The 21,758-nt window shown below is 38.7% G+C and overlaps 1 protein-coding gene across 6 annotated transcripts in view; it reads right to left on the bottom strand.

Annotated features, from left to right (window-relative positions):
- Rnf130 (ring finger protein 130) overlaps window positions 1-21,758 on the bottom strand; it is a 129,824-nt gene that overhangs the window by 88,227 nt on the left and 19,839 nt on the right. For 3 of the 6 annotated variants that reach the window (XM_087194649.1, XM_087194651.1, XM_087194648.1), the window contains exons 2-3: window positions 13,542-13,582; window positions 7,489-7,683 (exon numbers count right to left, since the gene is read on the bottom strand). In XM_087194649.1, coding sequence (XP_087050775.1) covers window positions 7,489-7,683; window positions 13,542-13,582 — 236 coding nt within the window. The remainder of the gene's footprint in view (window positions 1-7,488; window positions 7,684-13,541; window positions 13,583-21,758) is intronic. The other 3 variants (XM_013065256.3, XM_004836739.4, XM_013065257.3) reach the window with 1 other exon arrangement.

Genomic DNA, 21,758 nt, shown 5'->3' on the forward strand with positions numbered 1-21,758 from the left:
TGCAGGCCAAGCCTAGGGATTCCCAAGAAGTACTATACAGGAGGAGAGAAGAGTTAACTTTATAAGGGAAATACTACACCAGCCAGTTGATCAGGCCAACATCAAAAGAGGTAATTCATCCTGACAGGACACAGACTTCATATGATGTTAATTGTACTTTACCTCTGTTGTTTTCCTCCCCCAAACTCAAAGGCCTACTCTAATTGTGGGGAAAATATTAACATCCCAACTGAATGATGTTCTATGAAATATCTGATCATCAGTCCTCAAAACCATCAAGGTTATCAAAAACAAGGGAAGTCTGAGAGAAACTATCACAACCAACAGGAACAAAAAAGGGAATTAAGTGAAAACTAAGAAAATCTGAATAAAGTAATGGGATGTAATTAATAATTATTAATTGGTTCATTAACAAATGCACACTACTAATACACAATGATAATAACAGGGAAAAACTGAGTGCAAGGTTTGTAGGAATTCTTTGTACTATCTTCACAATTTTTCCAAAAGGTAAAACTTAAAATAAACACATTTACAATAATATTCATTAGCTGGGTACTGTGTTGCATGCCTATAATCCCAGCTACTCAGGAGGCTGAAGCAGGAGAAAAAGGTAAAGAGCCATTTACCTGGTTCTGTTTAACCACTCAAAGAACAATAAAGAACACCTGATAATGATCTGATACTGATGGCCAATAAAGATTTTAAAAATTATTTGGTAAACAATGTCGATGTGTTCTTGTCATGCAGATAAATCTATGCAGAAATTTCTGCTTAGACAACGGTTTGACAGTATTTAAGACTATTAAACATAACAGTAAAGTCCATATAAATTTTTTAAAACCAGGAAAACAGATCCTTAATTTACAGACAAATGTGCATTATTTTAAACTATCCAAGAGCCCATAACTTCCCCTTTACATTACCACACATCCGCTAGCTACAGGGCAAAGAACACATTCTCCTACTACAGGTAACAAGTAAAAATCACACATTCAGGGGAAGGGGGAAAAAATAAGAACCAAGAGAGATTATGTAAAGGTGCAAATTTCCAATGATGAATGTCATTATCTTGTATACCTAAAAATGTAACAATAAAATTAACTTTAAAAAAACCAAAACCAAAAAACCCCACATATTGAGCAGTCTTTCCCGTCAATGACATCGCGGACTCCGGGCTGGAAAGATGTCCTTCAGTCAAGATGAAGGGCACTGCTGAAAGAAGCATCACCAAGCTCTTACTGCACTGTTCACAATGCAATGCAACGAAGTGCAGGACTTCTACTTGACAATGCAGAATGTATCTCAGAAGGGAAAGCTAAACAACAAAATGAAATTATCTTAATTGAATCAGAGCAACTCAATTACTTTCTCCAAGGTGCTCTGCTGATCACTAGAGAACAGGAAAGTAAGACACGAAACTCAACTCACAGAGCCTTGTAGTCCTTTCCCCACTGCCAGTCAAGTGGGCAGACAGCATAAAAGGAAAAGACAGCGCTGCCAGAAAGGGTTGGTTTCTGAGGATGGCAGGGGCCTTGCTCTGTCAATGCACGAAGGGCAGTGGCTTTATTTCCCCAGTTCATCTTGGTTCATATGAAATGGACAGCACAGAGCGGTGCTAATGCAGGGGACCCTCAAGTTACAAGTTAGGTTAATGGAAGAGTCATCTGCCTCTTGTTATCTATAGCATGTACCCAGGTAAACATCTAAATCTCAGCTGTGCTGATTTACAACCAACTTGAGTTACAATCAGCCCTTGAGAACCACTTGAGTTCGTAAGTCAAGGGTCCACTGTACAATGTTTCTTTACTAAAATCAAGGGTGAGTAGAACAGACATGTGAGCGAGAGTGTTCACCAATGGATCTCTTTCAAGTTTCAGGTTGGGGAGGGCCCTGGAACTGCAGTATCTTTATTCATGTCAGCATGGTAAGTGATTCTGATGCAAGGACCCTTGACCATCGTGTAGACAGCACTGCCTACAGGGTGACACGGGTCTTTGGGGAGGAACAGTTGAGGAATATGTCAACAGCTAGGAATGCAAGATGTTGTTAGTGTATAAAGATTGTCTGGAGTACAGAAGAAACAGAAGAGCAAAAAGCTAGGGCAGAGAAATGCGGGTTCCAGTTTCTCCACATGCTCAACAAAACCTGATATTCAGAAAAATTGGTACTGCCTTTTTATTCACAGTCACTCTAGCAGATGTGAAATAGCACACTGCTGTCTGACTGTATTTCTCTAATGACCGATGAAACACCAAACTGTTACCTCCTTTACCCACTGAAGTGGGGTGCGGTGGCACATGACAGTAACCTCGGCTATTCAGGAGGCTGAGCGAGGAGGGTTGCGAGATGGAGGTCACCATGGGAAACCTAGCAAGACCCTGTCTCAAAACAAAAACAAAAACTTAAAGAAAGCTGGAATGGAGCTTAGTGGTAAAATATTTGCCTAGCATGTGTGAGGCACTGGGTCCAATCCCCAGTACATACATACATACACAAAAAGTAACATTAGATCTGATTACTGATTTGTAGTATTTCTTTATGTATTCTGGATATAGATATATCTGATCAGAATATAAAAATCTTATCACTGCCCTTAGATATACTTCCATTCACAAAGCTAATTTTCCTATATTATTCTTATACTGTATTACTAAATTTCCTTACTTTTATTGTTACATATTATTCTGTGATAAAAGAACTACATAGCTGAATAAATTCAAGAAACACTAGATTAATCAAAATAAAAGAGGTTCTTTCCTCTAAGAATTCTCGGAGAGGCCAGGGATTCAGCTCAGTGGTTCCACCACCTGCCTCGAAAGCTAAGGACCCGAGTTCAATCCCTGGTACCAAAAAAAAAAAAAAAAAAAAAGAATTCTCGGAGACCTCAATATGTTAATAAGCACTAGATGCCTCTACACGTAGCATACATTTCAAGCATTTTGCAAAGCTTACCATTTATCCTTTTCATTTCTATAGGTCATCGATAAACATACCTGAATAAACTAATGATTTAAGAAACAGATGGGAAATCTGCATTAATTGAGACATCCTTCTTGTTGCAAAAACAATAAATTTTTTAAAAATTTCAATTCCTCTCTTACTATTCCCAGATCTTCCCATGCTGTTATTGAAAGATTCTTTCTCTAGGTACTTTTCTGTGGTTTTTGTGTATAAAATAACACCACTGGGAAAAAGAAATACATTGTGCTCAGCTGAGTTTCTCCTTGTCCATTTTGCTTCCTGTTTTTGTTAAAGAAGGAATTGGCATGGAATGAAAATAAGCCATCTTAAGTCAAAAATTTCAAATAGCTTTTCTTCCCACTAAGACAAGAGTAGAAAACATGAGATTTAAGCAGAAAAAGTATTGTCTTAAAAACTGTTTTCCCATATAGAGAATTCAGCTCAACTGGACTGCCTCTCTCCTTCCTTTTAGTTTCCATGAAGAAATTAAACTACAAGATTCCATTGATTTCTAGGGACTAAAAATTTTTTTTCACACACTGTCCACCCAGAGCCTTACGTGCTCATAGGTGGGGCTTTAGGAGTGACTGGATTATCAGTGTGTGACACTGGCTCAGGATGTGTGGTCATGGATCATGAGTAGTGATACTGGATCAGTCCACCGATTGGTTTAGCACAGTTCTGGATGTGAGTGATGGATTTGCTAAACAGGAAGACTCACCCTCGGTGTCGGTGGCACCAACCAATAGGCTTGCAGCCTGGGTGGAATAAAAAAGGAAGAGGGGGGCCGGGGATTTAGCTCAGTGGTGCTGCTGCCTGCTTTGCAAGCACAAGGTCCTGAGTTCAACTCCCAGTACCAAAAAAATAAAAAAGGAAGAAGGAAGACTGCTGCTTCTCCCTACCCTGCCATGGTTTGTTTCTCCTCTGCCACGCTCCTCTAAAAATGCTGCCCTGCCTTGGAGGCAGCCCACTATGGACTGAAACCTCTTCAAACTGTGAGCCAAAACAAATCTTTCCAACTTTGATTTGTGGGTTTCAGGTATTTTATCCCAGCAACGAGAAAGTAACTAAGACAGATTTTGGTACCAGGAGGAGGGTTGTTGCTGAGACTACATGAATATGTGGCTCAGAAGCTTTTAGAACTGGCTTGCACAAGGAATTTGGAAAGGTTTGGAGATGTTGCATGGAGATGCAGGCCTAGAATGCTCTGAAGTAAGCTTGACAGGATATTATGGTCAGAGCTCAGAAGACCAGAATGTTGACTGAAATACAGCCAAAAGAGACCAGGCTCAAGAGGTTTCAGTTGGGAAACATAACGCGTGTTATGCTCTGGCAGAAATTTTGTCTACATTTTGTCCATGTCCAGAGACAATGTGGGAGACTGAATAAGGGCAGTGGATTAATTAATCTGATGGAAGAAATTTCAAGGCAGTCTAATGTTGAGGCAGTGGCATAGCTACTTGGGGGCTTTTAGCCATATCTATGTAGAGAATCAAAAGCAAAAGCCCAGCAGAGCAATTTAAAATGTTGGCCAAAAAGAAGCTCCAGTAAAGTTGCGGACTGCAAAGATGGAGTAGAACTTGGTACTGAAAAGCCAAGTACTTTGGAACTGGACAATAGAAAGGACGGCTAGAGGGCATCACAAGAACCAGCAAGACTCCACCATCTGAAACCTGAAAATTGCAAAGGTGAAAGATTTTGCTTTGAGAAGAGAGCCCCAGGGCACCATGTTCCAGAATGGCAGTGGCCTAGGTAATTTGTTTGGCCAAATCAGGTTCATAATGCTCAGCAATCCAGGTCCTTCAACCCTACAGCCAAGAGAAAAGGAAGCCTGGCTACTCCTCTAGCTCCCAGCAGACCTTGGCATCATTCACATAGTTAGTTTTAGGCACATGCAGAATGTAAGAGTTGTGGGAGCAGAGAGGTTGCCACCCAGATTTCTGAAGAAGGTCTGGGAGGCCAGGCGGTGTGGCCCTCAGAGAGCAATGTGTGAAGCTGTGAGTGTGAAGCCAAAGGTGCAGTGGAGACTCCATAAGGTTCAAGAAGCCAGGAGTGTGGATCATCTGAGGAAGGCTGCAGGAGTAAGCAAAGCTGGCCCAAGAGAGAAGCTATGAGAACCACAACCACAGGAAGTAGGGACGGAGTCACCTATGCCCTTTGGGGTTTACATCTTGCCACTGATAGCCCTGTGTGCTGGACATGGAACTATGGGATTTAATGTTTGCCTTGGCGGATTTTGGTCTTGCTTTGCTCCTATTCCTATCCCCGTATTTGTACCTTTTAGAAGGGAATGTTTATCTTTTCCCATTGCATGTTCAAAGTGTTTAACTTCTTTTTCATTTTTATAGGAACTCGCTAGCAGGTAAGAGTTTGCCTTAAATCTCAGAGAAGAATTTGGACTTGGACTTTTCAGGAATGATTGTTAAAATTTCTGGCAACTCTCAGAGATCAACTAAATGCATTTTGTATAAAGGGATGTGAATGAGTCTTTTGAGGGCCAGAAGCGAAATGTTATATGTAAGATAGAGAAACTTAAAGTGGTCTATTTTCAAGATAAACTCTTCAACTCTAAGTGAAAAGCTACTAGTAGACAAAACTATCTACTTGCCTGCAGATGTGGTCATACATCTGAAAGAGTTCCTAAACAAAGGGGGAAAAGGGTAGATAGTCAAAAAAGCATGGCTTCACTATGCTAACTCTGATTGAAAAAGTACTGGCAGTTAGGAAGTTACCCACCTGTGGCTTAATTATCTGCCTTCAAATTCACAAAATGTTTTCAGAGAGGGCAGGCCAAGGGTCCAGGTAGCGACTGGGAAGATTTTACCTCCCACAGCACTCATGAGGAACTGGGGGAAGGGACCTGCATGCTAGGGGTTAAATTGCTTGTTGTAACTGCTGTAGGCACGGCTACTTGCCTGCTTGCTGGACTGTCTTGCAAGATTGAGAAATAAAGTCTTTCACTTTAATTGCACTCTCCTGGTTCTCAGTCTGATCTGTCCATTGCACAAGATCAAAGGTGAGGGGTTCTTATTCCTTACTATGACTTACATCTAGATGTCCCCCCAAAGCCTCATGTACTCATGGGGGGGGGGGGGTTGGGGAGTGACTGGATAATGGGTTGTGTGACATGGGATCATAGGTATGGGATCAGTCATCTGATTGGTTTACCATAGTTCTGGGTGTGGGTGCAACTATCAACAAGCTTGTACCTTGGATGGATGCATCCACTGATTAGTTCAGCATAATTCTGGGTGTGGGTGGCAACAACCAACAGGACTGCAGCCTGAATGGAATAAAAAGTAAGACTGCTGCTTTCTGTCTGCCCTGCCATGTACTGTCTCTTCTCTGCCATGCCGCTTGCCTTGGAGCCAGCCAACTATGGACTGAAACCTCTATAAACTGTGAGCCAAATAAACCTTATGGGTGTCAGTCAGGTGTTTTGTTCCAGCAACAAGAAAGTAACTAAGACACACGGTTATTGTGAGGGCTATATATATATAGCTATATATATATATATATATAGTTGTTTTTATATATATAATATATATATAATATATATATTTATTATATATAAATATAAATTTATATATAAATATATTATTTATATATAAATTTATTAAATTTAAATATATTATATTATATATTATATTAAATATATTAAATTTAAATATATTATTTATATATAAATTTATATATAAATTATATATATATTTATTATATATATATAAATATATATATATTTATATATATATATAGTTGTTTGGTTTTTGAGACAATGTCTTGCTTTGTAGTGCTGGATGATCTTGAACTCAGTATGTAGCCCAGGGTGGCTTTGAATTCACAGTGATCCTCCTGCCTCAGCCTTCCAAGTGGTGGAATTAGAGCCTTGTGCCACTCTGCCTGGCTTAAGAAACATATTTAAAAACCCCACAGCAAAATTCCTGGCATGTATAGTATGTATGTTAAGTGTATGTATAGTAAGTACTTGATAAATTGCAACTAGTGTTATAAAAATGGTTACATTAGAAATATCCTAAATATTTTTACAAGAAATGAAAAAATATTCTTATTTTTGTAGCTATACTAATCACTAAGTCAGTTTCAATAATCATCCTAGTGAGATGAAAAGAATCCTTCCCAGACAAGTAATCCTTGAGAATCTATGATATAACCTAGGTGAATGATTCCAAATCAAATACATTATCTTTCAAAGATATAAAGCAAAATTTTCAAATTATAAAGCAAAATGTAGACATGGAAAACAACTAAGGATTCAATTACAGCCAGTTATTTAATGAGTCCAAGTTTTACAGACCATTATGGTCATTATTTAAGAAAAGAAAAAAAAAATCCCACTCAAGGAAATGACATATATTTCCACAAACAAATGGCAATACCAAAAATAAATATAATCATAGAATTATACTGAAAATTATATGATTTCACCAGAAGTAGAATGCCTACCTTCAAAGCAGTAATTTCTAAGGGGAAAAATAAAATCTATAAGCCCCCTTTTTTGTTTACCTGGATGAGTCATTGTGACTGGCTCCTCTTTAGATTTATTATTGTAGATGACTACAGCAACTGCATTGTGGAAGGCAGCCCGTGATATTTTCTCCTTAAACGTGCAATTTCCTCTCTGCAGCAAGGCAATCCACTGTTTGATATTAGGAGGAACAAAGAACCGAGTTTGAGGATCACAGCCCAGATGATCAGCAACTAGATGAAAGAAAAGAAAAATATATTAATGATAAATAAATCCAGTCTTTATCAAAGTGCTCAACTATCCTCTAAATATTATATAAATCTACAGTACTTTGGCAGCTCACTGACCACAGAGCTATGAATACACACAATCTGAATTAACATCTGTACAGGAAGAGAAATGCAGACTGACAACAAATTGAAAAAGACAGTTATTATCCACAACAGGTTGGTAAGAAAGGAGGAAGAAAACCCTAGAAGCTCAAGTGACAGCTCCAGCCCTGACTTTCTGCCCACTCATTTGCACTTACTAGTCCCTACACACACACTACTACCACCACCACTGTGAAGAAATATGAGATTAATTTTGCTTGGGGAAAATGAGGAAGCCAAAGTAACCTTTAGTTCAATTACCAAGGTCTTGAGGAAATTCAAGCATGTTCAAATAAATTTCTTGGTAAATGTCAAAAGAAATCAGTTAAGTTCAGTTTCACCCTCTATTTAGAATTTTAAGTAGCATGAAATGAAAGGAGAATATTCCTCAAATTTATATTTATTAGTGAAAATTATATCTCTATGTTAAGACACATGCACTGTAATTCCCAGTAGGGTACAAGACCGTCCCTTGGGACTGCGAATTATATGGCCATGGCATGCTTCCACCAAGTTCCTCAATTTTTAATTTTCCACATATGGTCATAATTCTTGACACCATCTGAAAATCTTAAGAAGTCCTTGGCTGCTCTTCCTACCCCTACTCTCACATTTAGAACAGGCTGAAATAAAAGAGCTAGGCAGCCCAGAAGGAGAAAGGAGCCACCAAAGTAAGGTACAGAATACAAGCCAGTCCAATGCTTTCAGTCATTTCAAGTCTTGTGTGTACTGGAAAGGCAGAGAGGGGAACACAGTACACTGACCCATAAAGTAACATCAGAGGGAAATAAATTATATTTATAAAAAATTAAGCTCTAGCTGGACATGGTGGCGTAGGCCTGTAATCCCAGAGATGGAGAGGCTGAGTCAGGAGAATCATGACTTTGAGGCCAGCCTAGGTTAATAGTGAGTTCAAAGCCAGCTTGAATTACACAGCAAGGCCCTGTCGCAAAACAAAAACAAAACCTCAAACCAAGCATAAACAAATAACACAGTATAATTACAGTATATAAAGAAATGACACCAGTGAGGAAATGTTTGTTTTCTACACACCTGGAAGCACAATGCTTAGCAAAAGAAACCAAGTGCTTAGTACTGATCTGTAAAATGCAGAGATGCCAGTAACTTCATTGAAAAAAAAACCTACCTACCATTCTGACTTACACATCTTCTTCACGTTTCATTATAATTGCCATGGTAAGGGGTAGTAACCAGAGTGACCTCTGAATGCCTAACAAGTAGGAGATGAATATTTTCATAATTTACTGTGATTGATACTATCTACAAATTTTTATACTCTAAAACATGAACCTTGCCTTAACCAAATTCAGTGAGGAGGGTTGGGGGGATAGTTCAGTGATAGAGCGCTTGCTGAGCATTTGCAAGGACCTTGGTTTGATCTCCGGCACTGGCAATAAAAGTATTTAAACTTTTATTTGAGGGGGTGTGACACTAGGGATTGAACCCAAGGCCTTGCAAATACTAGACAAGCATTCTGCCACTGAGCTACACCTTAACCCTTTTTAAAATTCTCAGTCAGGGTCTTGCTAAGTTGCTCAGGTGGACTCAAACTTGTGATTCTCCTGCCTCAACCTCCCTACGGGCTGGGATTAGAGGCCTGTGGCACCATGGCCAGCTAGTAGTCAACGACTGAAAGACACAGTCACCGAATTATGAAACTTTAAAATCCTAAAACAGATTGTTTACTTTCAGCGATAATCTGTTTCACAGATAATTACACTGTTTCAAAATACAAACATTTAGGCAATGTGTTATGATAACCTCATTGTCTTAGGAAGTCATCCAACACTGTGTCCAAAGAAGGAGCAATCTAAGAACTGGTTTTAAGTGTTTCATTTGTTCTTTTTTTGGTACCAGGGATGGAACTTGGATCCTTGTGCTTGCAAAGGAGGCAGCGGAACCACTGAGCTAAATCCCCGGCCCTCATTTGTTATTTTTCAAAACATACTGCTGTACAAACCCGGGCAGAAAATGCAGAAAATCAAGAATACTTAAAAGGATCTGTAAGCTTGTGTTCTGTGAAACTTTTATTCATTTTTCTGTGACTTATCTTTCCTTACTGTAGTTTCACAATAGAGTAACGAAAAAACAACATATTTACAGAATCAGCAAGGCCTGGGGTCTGAACCGCAGATCATCTACTTGCTAGTTCAGTAACTGTGACAGGTCACCTAAATTCCCGCATCTTTAATTTAGTTATAAAGATTGAGATACTTTTGTTTTGGTACCGGGGGATGGAACTCACAACCTTGTGCTTGCAAGGCAGGCGTGGTGCCACTGAGCTAAATCCCTGGCCCTACTGAGACACTCTTATCTCACAGTTCTATATGTGAAAAAGCCCACAGTAACTCCTTTTACTCTTGAGGGCTTAAACAAATTAATTCCCTTTCTTTCTATCAGTATCCATCCTATCTTGTCCTAGCCTTGGTGGTCTTCTGAGCCAATGTATGTCAACTCCCCACAGCAGCGTCCCTCCCACAGCCCTCTGCTCCAATCAGTTTGGCTCCCAGGTGTCATCCTCTGCCCGTTTCTTCTTACGTGTCACAGTCCACAGAGAAGAGCAAGTCAGGAATATTCCCCATGTCTCAGAAAAGATACCACAAGGAACGCAACCATTGAACAAAATATATCAAACCTAACTGAAGAGAACTTTAAAATTCTTTTCAAGGCATCTGCACCAAGAACAGATTCTGTGAACAACTGCAAGATCAAAACAAATTCTAACAGACTGTATGAGCAAAAGAATGTTCCTGTCCCCCAAATTCATCCAAATCATCATCCATAAAAGGTTCTGAAAATATTTATATCAGTAAGAATATAACATGCAATAACAAACAAGAATAAGATATGCAAGTTTCTGTCCCAGGAAGGAGTTATTATTCAGAAGAAGAAAAGAAGGGGTTTTCGTAACCACTTAATACTGCAGTATACTCATTCATCTAGTTATTCCTTCCCATAATTAAAAAATAATACAAATAATAGAAATAATACTAACAGTTCTAAAAAACTTTCCAAGACTGACCACTGTGATTAAGCAGTACTAATTCAAAATTTAATGAGTTGTTTATACTTGAAACAATTTATAAGCGAAGACATATTAAAGCAGAAAAGAGCTATGAAATATGAACCACTAAAATCTGTCAATAGCAATTTTGTCCAAATTTAGATTTTACTTGTTTTTTTCAAATTTCATAAAAGGATGCTACCTATTTATTAGTTACACAGCTGAGAAAAACTTATTCGAAGTTATAACAAAAATTTGAATTTACAGGTAACACAGAATACCATACCAAAGAAGCACTTAAAATTCCCCCCATATGGCCTTTCCTGTTGAGTGAAAAATAAATGGACTTTCTTTTATTTATTTATTTATTTATTTATTTAGTGAGGCTGGGGAGTGGGCCCAAATACGCTATGCAAGTGCTCTACCGCTAATCTACTCCTCCAGCTCTACTTTTTCTATTTTCCTTTTTTTTTTGAATCTACAAATCAAATTACATATACTTAAAGGTGAACAGCATGTTGAGATACATACACATGGTGATCAGAATATTCGGTGACTATTTAAATTGCAATTTATCCCTGTAAGACACGTTGCCATTAATCCCTCAAAGTCCTTCTGCTTGTTTTGAACATAGTTATCCCCTTGTTCTTGCTACTTTCTGAAGCTGTTCTGGGAACTGTCTCTCCTACCTTTACAAGGTGTGATAAAAAATACGGTGAATGCTGCTGCCTACTGCCACCCGGCAAAGAAGCAGTCTCGTATTACAGCATGTTCTCATCCACCTTATTTGCCAAATCTGACACCCTGCAACTTCTCGCTTTTCCCCAAAGTCAAAATGACCTTGGAAGGTGAAAGTTTTGAATTGATTCAGGACACTGAGGCAGCCATGACAGCACAACTAAAGACATTTGCAAAAGAGGACTTCCAGAACTGCTCTACAAAGTGGCAAGAAGGATGGGACAAGTCTGTTCACAGTGAGGGAGAATCTTCTGAGTAAGATTAATGCCAACGTGCCTTTTACCAGAATAAATTTTAAAAATTTAAACATTCACCATTATCTTTTAATCACATCTCATGTATGTTAGAATGATTATTATAATCAAGCTGATTAATATATCATCACCTCACACAGCAATTCTGAATTTCCTCTGCCTAGAAACATTTTATAACAGCACAAGACAAAAAAAATACTCTTAAAGCTACTTACCTATTGATAGGAATCAAACAGTTACAGGAAGAATACACTAACTTATGATCTTAGCAACCTGCTAAATACCACAGAGAAGTACAGTGGAATAAACACCTTGGTTTTGATTGTTAAAGAATCTCCAGCCCTGTGTGGTAGTTCATCCCTGTAATCCCAGCGCTTTGGGAGGTTGAGGAAGAAGAATTTGGAGTATGAGCCCAGACTGAACAATTTAGCAACTTGACAAGACACCGTCTAAAAAAATTCTCTAAACTTACTGGGGTGGCATGACTGGCACACAGATATCAACAACAGAGTAGAAAGTCCCATCAAGAAGAATGCTTAGACATTCAGGAAAGGAAGAGAACAGCGTAGTGGTAAAGGTTTAGTGGGAGTTCAAACCTAAATAGAACTCCTCAAAATTGTAAACGCAGAAAGGATGGGGGTACAGAAGCTACTAGCACAGGAACATAGAACAAAGATCAACCCCTACTACTGAGCTCTTACATATCAAAAGCAATGATGTAATAGAAGCTGCAACACTATACGAATGTAAGATTACGAAGTTCTGAGGAAAAGACCTCAACTGTAATGAGAAAAGTGTAAGAATATTCCGGCACAAAGAAAATAGAAATATCAAAAGGGTTACATGTAAGATACGATGAATGAAATCTCTTCCCCATTCCATGTGAAACTCTCAACTTGGATTCATTTGATTCAATGAGCCTCATCTCTTAAAAATGCAAATATCCACACAGTAAGTAGCAGTCGCCCTGTCATGTATGGGTTAACCATTTCCTTCCTCACTCCGAGGATCAATCTGCTGCCTGCTCTAAGTCTCTTGAGACTGGAGCAGAAGCAAGAACCTACGTGAACATGTTTCTGCAATGAAAGTCAAGAGGGTTGCCACCTTTGCTGTAGGCATGGGGCGACTGCCCAAACCTGCCTCTTGTTCTTAGAGCCTGTGTGTCTTGTTTCCTCCTCCTGAGATCCCAGGCCCACCACTCCTTTGCTGACTGACACATGTGCATCAGGTTGTGGTTTGAATGTCTTCTCCAGCACGCCTTCCCTGCCTCCCAAGATTGAGCTGGGTACGTTTCTCAAGTTACCATGGCACCCTAAGATTGCATCCGCCTTGGCATTTATCATACTATGTCATTAACTGGGTGTTTATTTTTGAGTCTTTCCTTCTAGAATGTGAGATCTAGCATCTCTTCCAGTATGTCTGGCACACGGTAGATACTTAACATACTTGATGAAGAAAGCAAAGGAAGGACTGAGGGAAAGTAAGCAAAAACTGACATTAAAAAATAAGCCAGACATGATGACACACCTGTAATCCTAGCACTCTGGGAGACTGACACAGGCGTTCAAGCCCAGAATAGGTAACAGAACTTAAGACAGCCTTGTCTCGAGACAAAAAAAAAATATAGAAACAGGGCTGGGGATGTGCAAAGGCCCTGGGTTCAATCCCCAACAACCTCCTTAAAAAAAGCTTATATCAAATACCTCTTTGTTTCTTGTGACAGTATACTGGCTGGGGTAGTTTCCTACAAAACAAGAAAAAAAAATCTGTTACCACAGATTTAGATATTTTCACTGTCAGACATATTCTGGTTATTTGCTTTTCCAGCCCTGAAATAGATGATCATCTTTAGACTTTAGATCTACTGCACCTACCTTGTCTTTTTTTTTTTTTCCTTTTGTTAAGTTCTAATTTTATGATTCAAGAGAAAAGACAGAATTCTTCATTTTTGTTTCAAATTTCTAAATTTTAGTTTCAATGTTCAGCTACTGGACCTGTGTCTGGCTTTTGTTCTTTCATCCATTTTTGCGGACATTATTTATTCTCTTACTACTTCCAACTTTCAAAACTTAGATCTAAAATCTTATTTGTTACTACTTATCTTTACGAGTCTTGTTGAAAGTGTTTTGCTCTTTCTCTTAATTTTCTGTTAACTTGTAAGGCTCAAATTTCACGTACTCTTGAACCTACAGGTGTACATCATTTAACAGGGATATGTATGTTTGAGAACCGTGTGGTTAGGCCACATCTGTGCACTACGAACATCCTAATGTGTACTCAGACTAAGAAGGCTATGATATCACCAGATAATATAATTTTATGGGATTACCACTGTACAGGCACCCATTGTTGGACTAAGATATACGGCACGTGGTTGTGCTTTATTCCTCCAATTTTTTAATTACCCCCTCCCCCATTTTTCTTTTCCTGGTAGGATCTGTTATCACAATGGACAGCAAAAATGATCTGGAGTCTAGTCCTTGATTTCTCCAGAAACATTAATGATCATCCTTTTTCTTTTTCTCTTTTAAACCTGCTGATATCTCCCATCTCAAAAAAGAAATAAATAGGTATCTCAAAAGAGTTCCCTTTATTGTCACACTTTTCAAGTGGTATCTGTTAGTTCCATCTCCTCATTCTCATCACATTTTGATTTTAACTTTTTTTTTTTGGTACCAGGGATCAAACTCAGGACCTCGCGCTTGCCAGGCAGGTGCTGTGTCGCTGAGCTACACCCCTGGCATGATTTTAACCGTTCTGAACCAACCACTCCACTAAGGCTATTCTGCCTCCAGTAACTTGCATGTCGGTAATGCCAAGACACTCTCTGTCCTCCAATCCGACCTCTTAGTGAGACCTGTCCCAGGTGAACACATTCCTGTCTTAGACTGCAAGTCCCACATCATGCTTCTTTACTGCCTCTTCTTCACCTGACCCCTAAATGGTGCTGTTCTTGGGCACTCTGACCCTGGTGATGTAAGTCAAGGACTCTGCAGGGCTGTAATTCTCACTAAGCCATTGGAATGCTTTTTCCCTTACTGGAACAATGGTGCTTACTAACATCTCATGCCCAGTTGCTCTTTTTGGCGAAACTATTTTTCATTCTTTTACTTGCGTGAATCCACAGAATCCAATATAAGCTAACTTAGGTCAACATGCTAAAAATCAGGACAGAAATACTGTATGAAAAATTATACACAGGGATGAAGATCCATTCCTTTCCATTCCAAGCCCAACTCCAATCTTAACCTTGAGTTAACAAATTCTTGAATGTTTCCACTGAGTTCCAGGGAAAGGAGACATGGAAGGAATTATCTGTAGGTAGATTAATACAAATCACTCTGTATCTAATTTAACTGTTTGTAGGTTTTTCTGCCCTACTTCCAGGCAAAGCTTAGGACCATGGTGAAGTTTTAAGTGGACTCTGAGCTGCCTACTAGTATCTACTTATTTCAAAAAACAAAACATAATCAGGAATCTTATTTAATGCACGGATCTACATATCACTTCCACATACCCATATGCTTTACGTTACATCTATTTGAGCCCAGTTCCAGTGAAAAAAGGAGGGAAGGGTAGGCAAATAACTTTAAGATGATGAGTGGCACAGAACTACTTAAATTACATATTTCTGTTTCCCAGAAATATGGATATGAATAAGAAAACATGTGATTCCAGTTGTTGCTGAAGGGAACAAAATCAGAATGAGGCTGAAAGGAACCAGGTCCCCGGGAACACTGCTGAGGTGTTGAATCTTTAAATCCTAAAATACACCCCCGGCTTTGAACTTCTAGTTCTGAGATGGGATATATTTCCTCATTATCTTAAAGCAATCCATGGCAGGGATCTTATTACTTGGAGCACTCATTCATATACTATGAGTCAAACAGAAACTGCCTAGACTAGACATGTGTGAATCTCCTAATTAGCCAGGCCCCACATCTGGCAACACAAGCCTATCAAAAAAGGCCAAAATGGGGCTAGGGATTTAGCTCAATGGTTCGACCACCTGCCTTGCAAGCACAGGGACCCAAGTTCGATCCCCGGTACCAAAAAAAAGGCATCAGTGGGAAAGTTCTTTGACCCAGGAAAGCGGCTAAGGTGCCAAGCCTTTGGCTTCTTTTCTCTTCACTTGAAGCATAACATCTATAGCAAGAATTCTTGACAAGGCTCCAGGTATAGGATTCTGGGGTCAGTGAGATTTGAATGAAGGGTACCAAATTTGTCTCTTGTAGTTATTCCCCTCCCCTCGCCTGTCTTTGAAGACACTGATCAAGTCTTTATCCCCTCTTTGCTTCATCTATATATTCAAGTTCTATTTCTTTTTTTTTTTGGTACTGGGGATCGAACTCGGGTCCTTGCACTTGCGCAGCAGGCGGCGAAACCACTGAGCTAAATCCCTGGCCTCAAGTTCTATTTCCTTAGCAGCCATCCTTAAAATGTTAACATGTGTACCTAATAAAAAAAAAGTTCTACATTTAATCAATATATTTATTCTCCTCCTGAATAATCCAAGATTCTTGAAATCAGAATCAGTTTCCCAAGGCTCCCATAACACAGTATAAAAACTTAGTAGTTTAAACAATAGAAATTTATTGTCTCACAGTTGTGAAGGTCAGAAGTCCAAAATCAAGGTGTTCATAAGGCCACACTCCCTTTAGATATAAATGTAAAATGGTTTATTATAAGGAAACTGTTTTGCAGACTATGGAGATGGACAAGTCCCAAGATCTACAGGATAAAGGGGCTAGCAAGCCAGAGATCTAGAAGAGCTGATGTTCAGATTGAGGGGAAAAAGAGGTCAATGTCTCAGTTTGAAGGCAGGCAGGCAAGCGCAGGAGGGATTCTCAGTTACTAGGGAGGTCAATCTTTTTGTTCTATTTAGCCTGCAACTGAATTGAGGAGGCTTACTCACATTAGAGAGAGCAAATCTGCTTTACTCAGTCTGCCACTTGAAATGTTAAACACATTCAAAAATATCTCACAGAAATGCTTAGAAGTAATGCTGGCACCCCAGACCCCAGACCAGCAGACATAACCATCACAGACGACTCACATCTCAGTTTTTCCTTCAGTGTTTCATCTCCTTCTCCTTTAGCCTATATCCTTAGAAACCCTTTCAATAGGGTAAGCTTGATTTTTTACATATGGGAACATTTTTTTTGTTCCTGTTCTTGAATGACAGGTTAAAGAAGTAAAAAAAATTCTAGATTGCTAATTTTCTCTCAACACTACAAAACTATTATTCCACTACCTTCTGGATTCTTTAAGAAGAATGAACAAAACATTTTAATTATGTAGGCTCTCAAATGTTACTCTTTCTTTTTTTTTAATCTAGTATTTTTAAAAAGTAAAATAAACATGTTTCTTACTTTTTGCCAATTTGTACTTCAAACAAAATCTTATGACAAATTATTAATTTTTCACATAAAATTTTAAAGAAAGAGGCAACCAAATATCTTCTGTATACTTAGAGTGCTGGATACATCAATCAACTTTGCAAGAAGGGTCATCTGTAGCTGAACTGTCAGCAAATTTAATTGTCAATAGCTATCCATTATTGTTTGTCTTCTATACTTACTGTACATCTCAAATGGATTTTGATTAGTTTTCACATCCTTAGAACTCAAATATATCTGTTGGAATTTGTCCACGACATAATAAAAAGCATCTTAAGTGATAGCTAATACAAATCACTTTACATGAAAAGTAACATTCAAAAATAATTCTATTACAACTGATGGAACAAATATTTCATCTAAGAGATGCTATAAATCAAAATGAGTGAAAATTATATCCTCTTATAAATTTGGTATAATAGTACAACAGAAGCGGCAATTATTTAATCCACATCACTCCCCATTCCACAAAAGGATGTCAATATTGAGTACGAACTGGCCATTGAACACAGGGCCTCACACATTGAGCCACATCCTGGTCCTTGTCTTTTTTTTTTTAAATTTGAGACAGTCTTGTGAAGTTGCTTAGACTAGACTTTAACTTGTGATCCTTCTGCCTCAGCCTTCTTCAGTGCTGGTATTACAAGCGAGCGCCACCACACCAGGTTGAATACAACTCTCCAAGGCTCTTTTCACTTGGCTCTATCCATCTTGTTTCCCACCTTCCCCTACGACTGTTCTTTCTCATTTTCCAATGGTATCCCTTACTTGGACATATTCATCAAGGTTCTGCCCACACCCTCCTTCTGCAGTGAACAATATCACCATTCCCATGACTTCAACTGCCATCTATATGAAGATAATGTCCTCTCTCTTTAGCATTAATATGCGATTACCTGCTAGACATTTCTCCATGAATACTGAGTTCCTCACACAGACTATCTCCCCTCAAATGTGCTCTTCTTTCTGTGTTATATCCCTGGCTGGCAGCATCACCATCTACCAAAACACACAAGATTGAGATCCCTGCTAAAGAGCCCGGCAGTGGCTATTCAGAGACCCAGTTTAGTCAGTATTCTGGTTTTGCGTTTTGTTTTGTTTTGGCTCCCACAAGACAAAGCAAATCTACTGACTTTAACTCAACATTGCTTGATGAACAGATGGAAGAAAGACATCATCAAGAATCCAAAGCAAGCCTTGCTTGAGTCCAGAAGTTCCAGACCAGCCTGTTCCAGACCAACACAGCAAAACAGAAGGGGTTGGGGTCCAGAGCAGTATTTGACGGCATTATTAAGTCAATCACTTCTCTTCTCTAGTGCTAACATTTCCAGTACACTGATACTGAAGGACAGTTTTAGAAAGATTGGGCTATTTGGACCATGATTTAACCTGTAAGAATGACAGGCTAGGAACCATGTAGCTCACAGTAACAAGGAAGAAAGTACTTGTCCAGAGATTGATCAGTGGTCAAAGGACTTTAAACTGCTGAAGAGGAGATGTAAGGGTGGAAAAAACAATCATGAAATCAGTCTCCATGAAAGGTAACGTTGGGGAATGGTGTGCTGAAGAGATTACTAACATGAGGAAAATGAGGACAGATATAAAGCTTTCATAATCTAAACAATTATAAGTAAGAAAAATGTAAAAGTTTACCTTAAATATATGAAGCAGTCAATGAGACTCATTGAGGCAGGTCTCAGGACTGGCCGATTACAATGGAAAAATGTACTTTACCTCTAAAACTACTATTCAGAGAGCAAAAGAAAAGCAGAATTTTATGTTGAGATAATATATGCCTTTTTTTTTGGTACCGGGGATTGAACTCAGATCCTTGTGCTTGGGAGGCAGGCGGCGGAACCACTGAGCTAAATCCCCAGCCCATATATGTCTTTTAAGGAAACTCAAGTACACAGAAGTACTCAAAATACACGTCTGATGCTGGCTGTGGTGGAGTATGCCTGCAATCTCAGCACTCGGGAAGCTGAGCAGGAGGATCACCAAGAGTTCAAGGCCAGCTTGGGCTACATAGTGAGTTCAAACTTGAATTACATAGTGAGATGTTGTTTCAAAAAAACAAACAAAAAGAATAGTCTAAGAGAAAAGGGAGATAAGACTTTGACAGCGCAATATATAAGGCCAACAGACCAAATGGAGTAAATATGAAAATTCTTAACAGATTGAAAAACTGGCAGATAAGACAGAGCATTGTCATCTACAGGACTGCAGAAATTTCATCCAGCTAAGTGCAGGCATCTTTTAACAAGTTCCTTATCTGCTTTACCATTCACGCCACGTCCCACATGCTCATGGCCAGAGCTAACCAAGTGAATACCCAACCAGATTTGAAGCAGAGCCACTATGAGAAGTGAGGACTAACTTGGAAGAAAGTAACATACCATTTTACAGTCTGCAAAACAGGGGCAGAGTAAGCTGGGTAATCATAGATTCTGATGAGAAAGAAAATGAGACACTACGAAGAAACCCACACAATGTAAGACACAAAGTGAACTTTGAGGAGTTTGGGCAGAAAAGTACAAAAGCACTCAGATGAAAGTAGAAAAGGAGGCCTCAGTAGTTCTGCAGCCTGTCTCACAAGTGCAAAGTCCCGAGTTTGATCCCTGGTACAAAAAAAAAAAAAAAAGTAGAAAAGGCAAATGCAGAGTGATAGTACAGATTTATAGATTTATTTTTTTAATTAAAAAGCTCAGAGTTGAAGGTTGCCAACAATGATAGAAGTAAAAAGGCTTCTCTCATCTTTCAAAAAGTCTTTTCCTTATTAAGTATATTCAGAACAAGAAAAAGAAACAGGATCTATTGCTCAAGGCCAGATAAATAGTAGACAAAAACATTCCATAAAACTTGTTTTTTCCTATCAAAGGGAATAACTCGAGAATTGATATAATTACACTAAGATTAAAAGACACTAAAAATGGGGTGGAGAGATTGTTCGGACAGGTTTCTGTTATATACTTTAACCTGTCTCAGCGAAGCTGCAGTTTATATCTTGGGTATTCATGCTAGTTTCTTCAGGTAATCTCTTAATTTTCTTTCCCATTAAGATCACTGGTAATCACATAGCTTTCTGTCCACTGATATTTGCAAACTTTAAAATGATACACCTGCTTTCTTCCAAATTAGTAGTCATTGGTTTGTTTTTTTTTTGGACAGAGGCAGAACTGGAGATTGAATCAAGAACCTTGTCACTAAGCTCTATATTCATTCATTCATTCATTCATTCCCTCAGAAACAGGTCCACTAAGTCACTAAGGTGCCCAGGCTGGGCTCATACTCTTGATCTTCTAGCCCATAGCATACCATCCTCCTCAGCAGTGTCAGGAGTAGGTGACCACTTAACTTTCAAGACAATACACATTTCTTTGCCCCCTTTCTTCCCCCTCAGTCTCCTTGGCTATCCAAGGGTCCCAGAACCCTTGCCTATAAAAGACTATTCTTTTTTCCCACTGAACTGTGTTGGCACCCTCGTCTAAACCAACTGATTCTAACCCTAAGGATTTATATCCGTCCTACCCCACTGACGTGTATGTCTATGCCAGTACCACCTTGTCTTGCACAGTTTTGAAATGAGGAAATGCTCATTCTCTGATTTTGTTCAGGATTGTATTTGACTATTTGGGTTCCCTGTGCTTCAATATGAATTTTATGGTCAGCTTGTCAACCTATGCAAAAAAACAAGCTAGTGCTTTGATAGGGTTATTTGAACCTGTCAGTTCGGAGAGCACTGACATCATAACAATAGGTAAGTCAATGGAAAAAATGGAAAAAATGGAAATAAAGTCTTTGTAAATAGGGAAGGGTGGAGGGGGTGAAGGGAGGGCTAGGAACAGGGAAAAAATAAGAACCAAGATGCATTATGTAAAGGTACAATTCCCAATGAGAAATGTAATTGTGTTGTATACCTACAAGGTACCAATAAAATAATTTAATAAAACAAAAACAAAAACAAAAAAACAATAGGTAAGTCTTTGGGTCTATGAGCATGGAAAAGTTTTTCCATTTATTTAATTTCCCATTATTTCTTACAAAATGCTTTGCAGGGTTTAGTGCCAATCTATTTTAAGTAATATGTTTAAATTTTCATTTTCTAATTGTTCCTGGCTTTTCGCTAGGTTTTTGCTGTACTGACCTTGCATCTACAGACATTCCTAAATTTACTTGAACTAAAAAAACCACTATGCTGGTTATTAGCAATAAAAATTACGCTTTACTGGCATTTAGTTATGCATTAACACTGGGTGCTTTCCTCAGCCTGCATTGCAGGTGGCAGACTCATGTGGCATCTGAGGTGTCTTGAATGAAGAGTGGAATCCAACCCTATAAAGGAATAGCAGTGAATCCCTAACTCACGTTTGTTTTCAGTATATTGCAAAATGGCATATTCCTATGACCATCTATCCTTAAATGTCCCTCATTAAGTCAACAAATTTTTTTTTAATTTAAATAACTTTACTATCAAACACACACATACAAAAATTAAAACCATTCAAAGAAGAACAAATACCT

This window comes from Heterocephalus glaber, unplaced genomic scaffold (assembly GCF_053883595.1).
Source record: "Heterocephalus glaber isolate CG9 unplaced genomic scaffold, H.glaber_assembly_v1.0 deba00001606, whole genome shotgun sequence".
NCBI lineage: Eukaryota > Metazoa > Chordata > Mammalia > Rodentia > Bathyergidae > Heterocephalus > Heterocephalus glaber.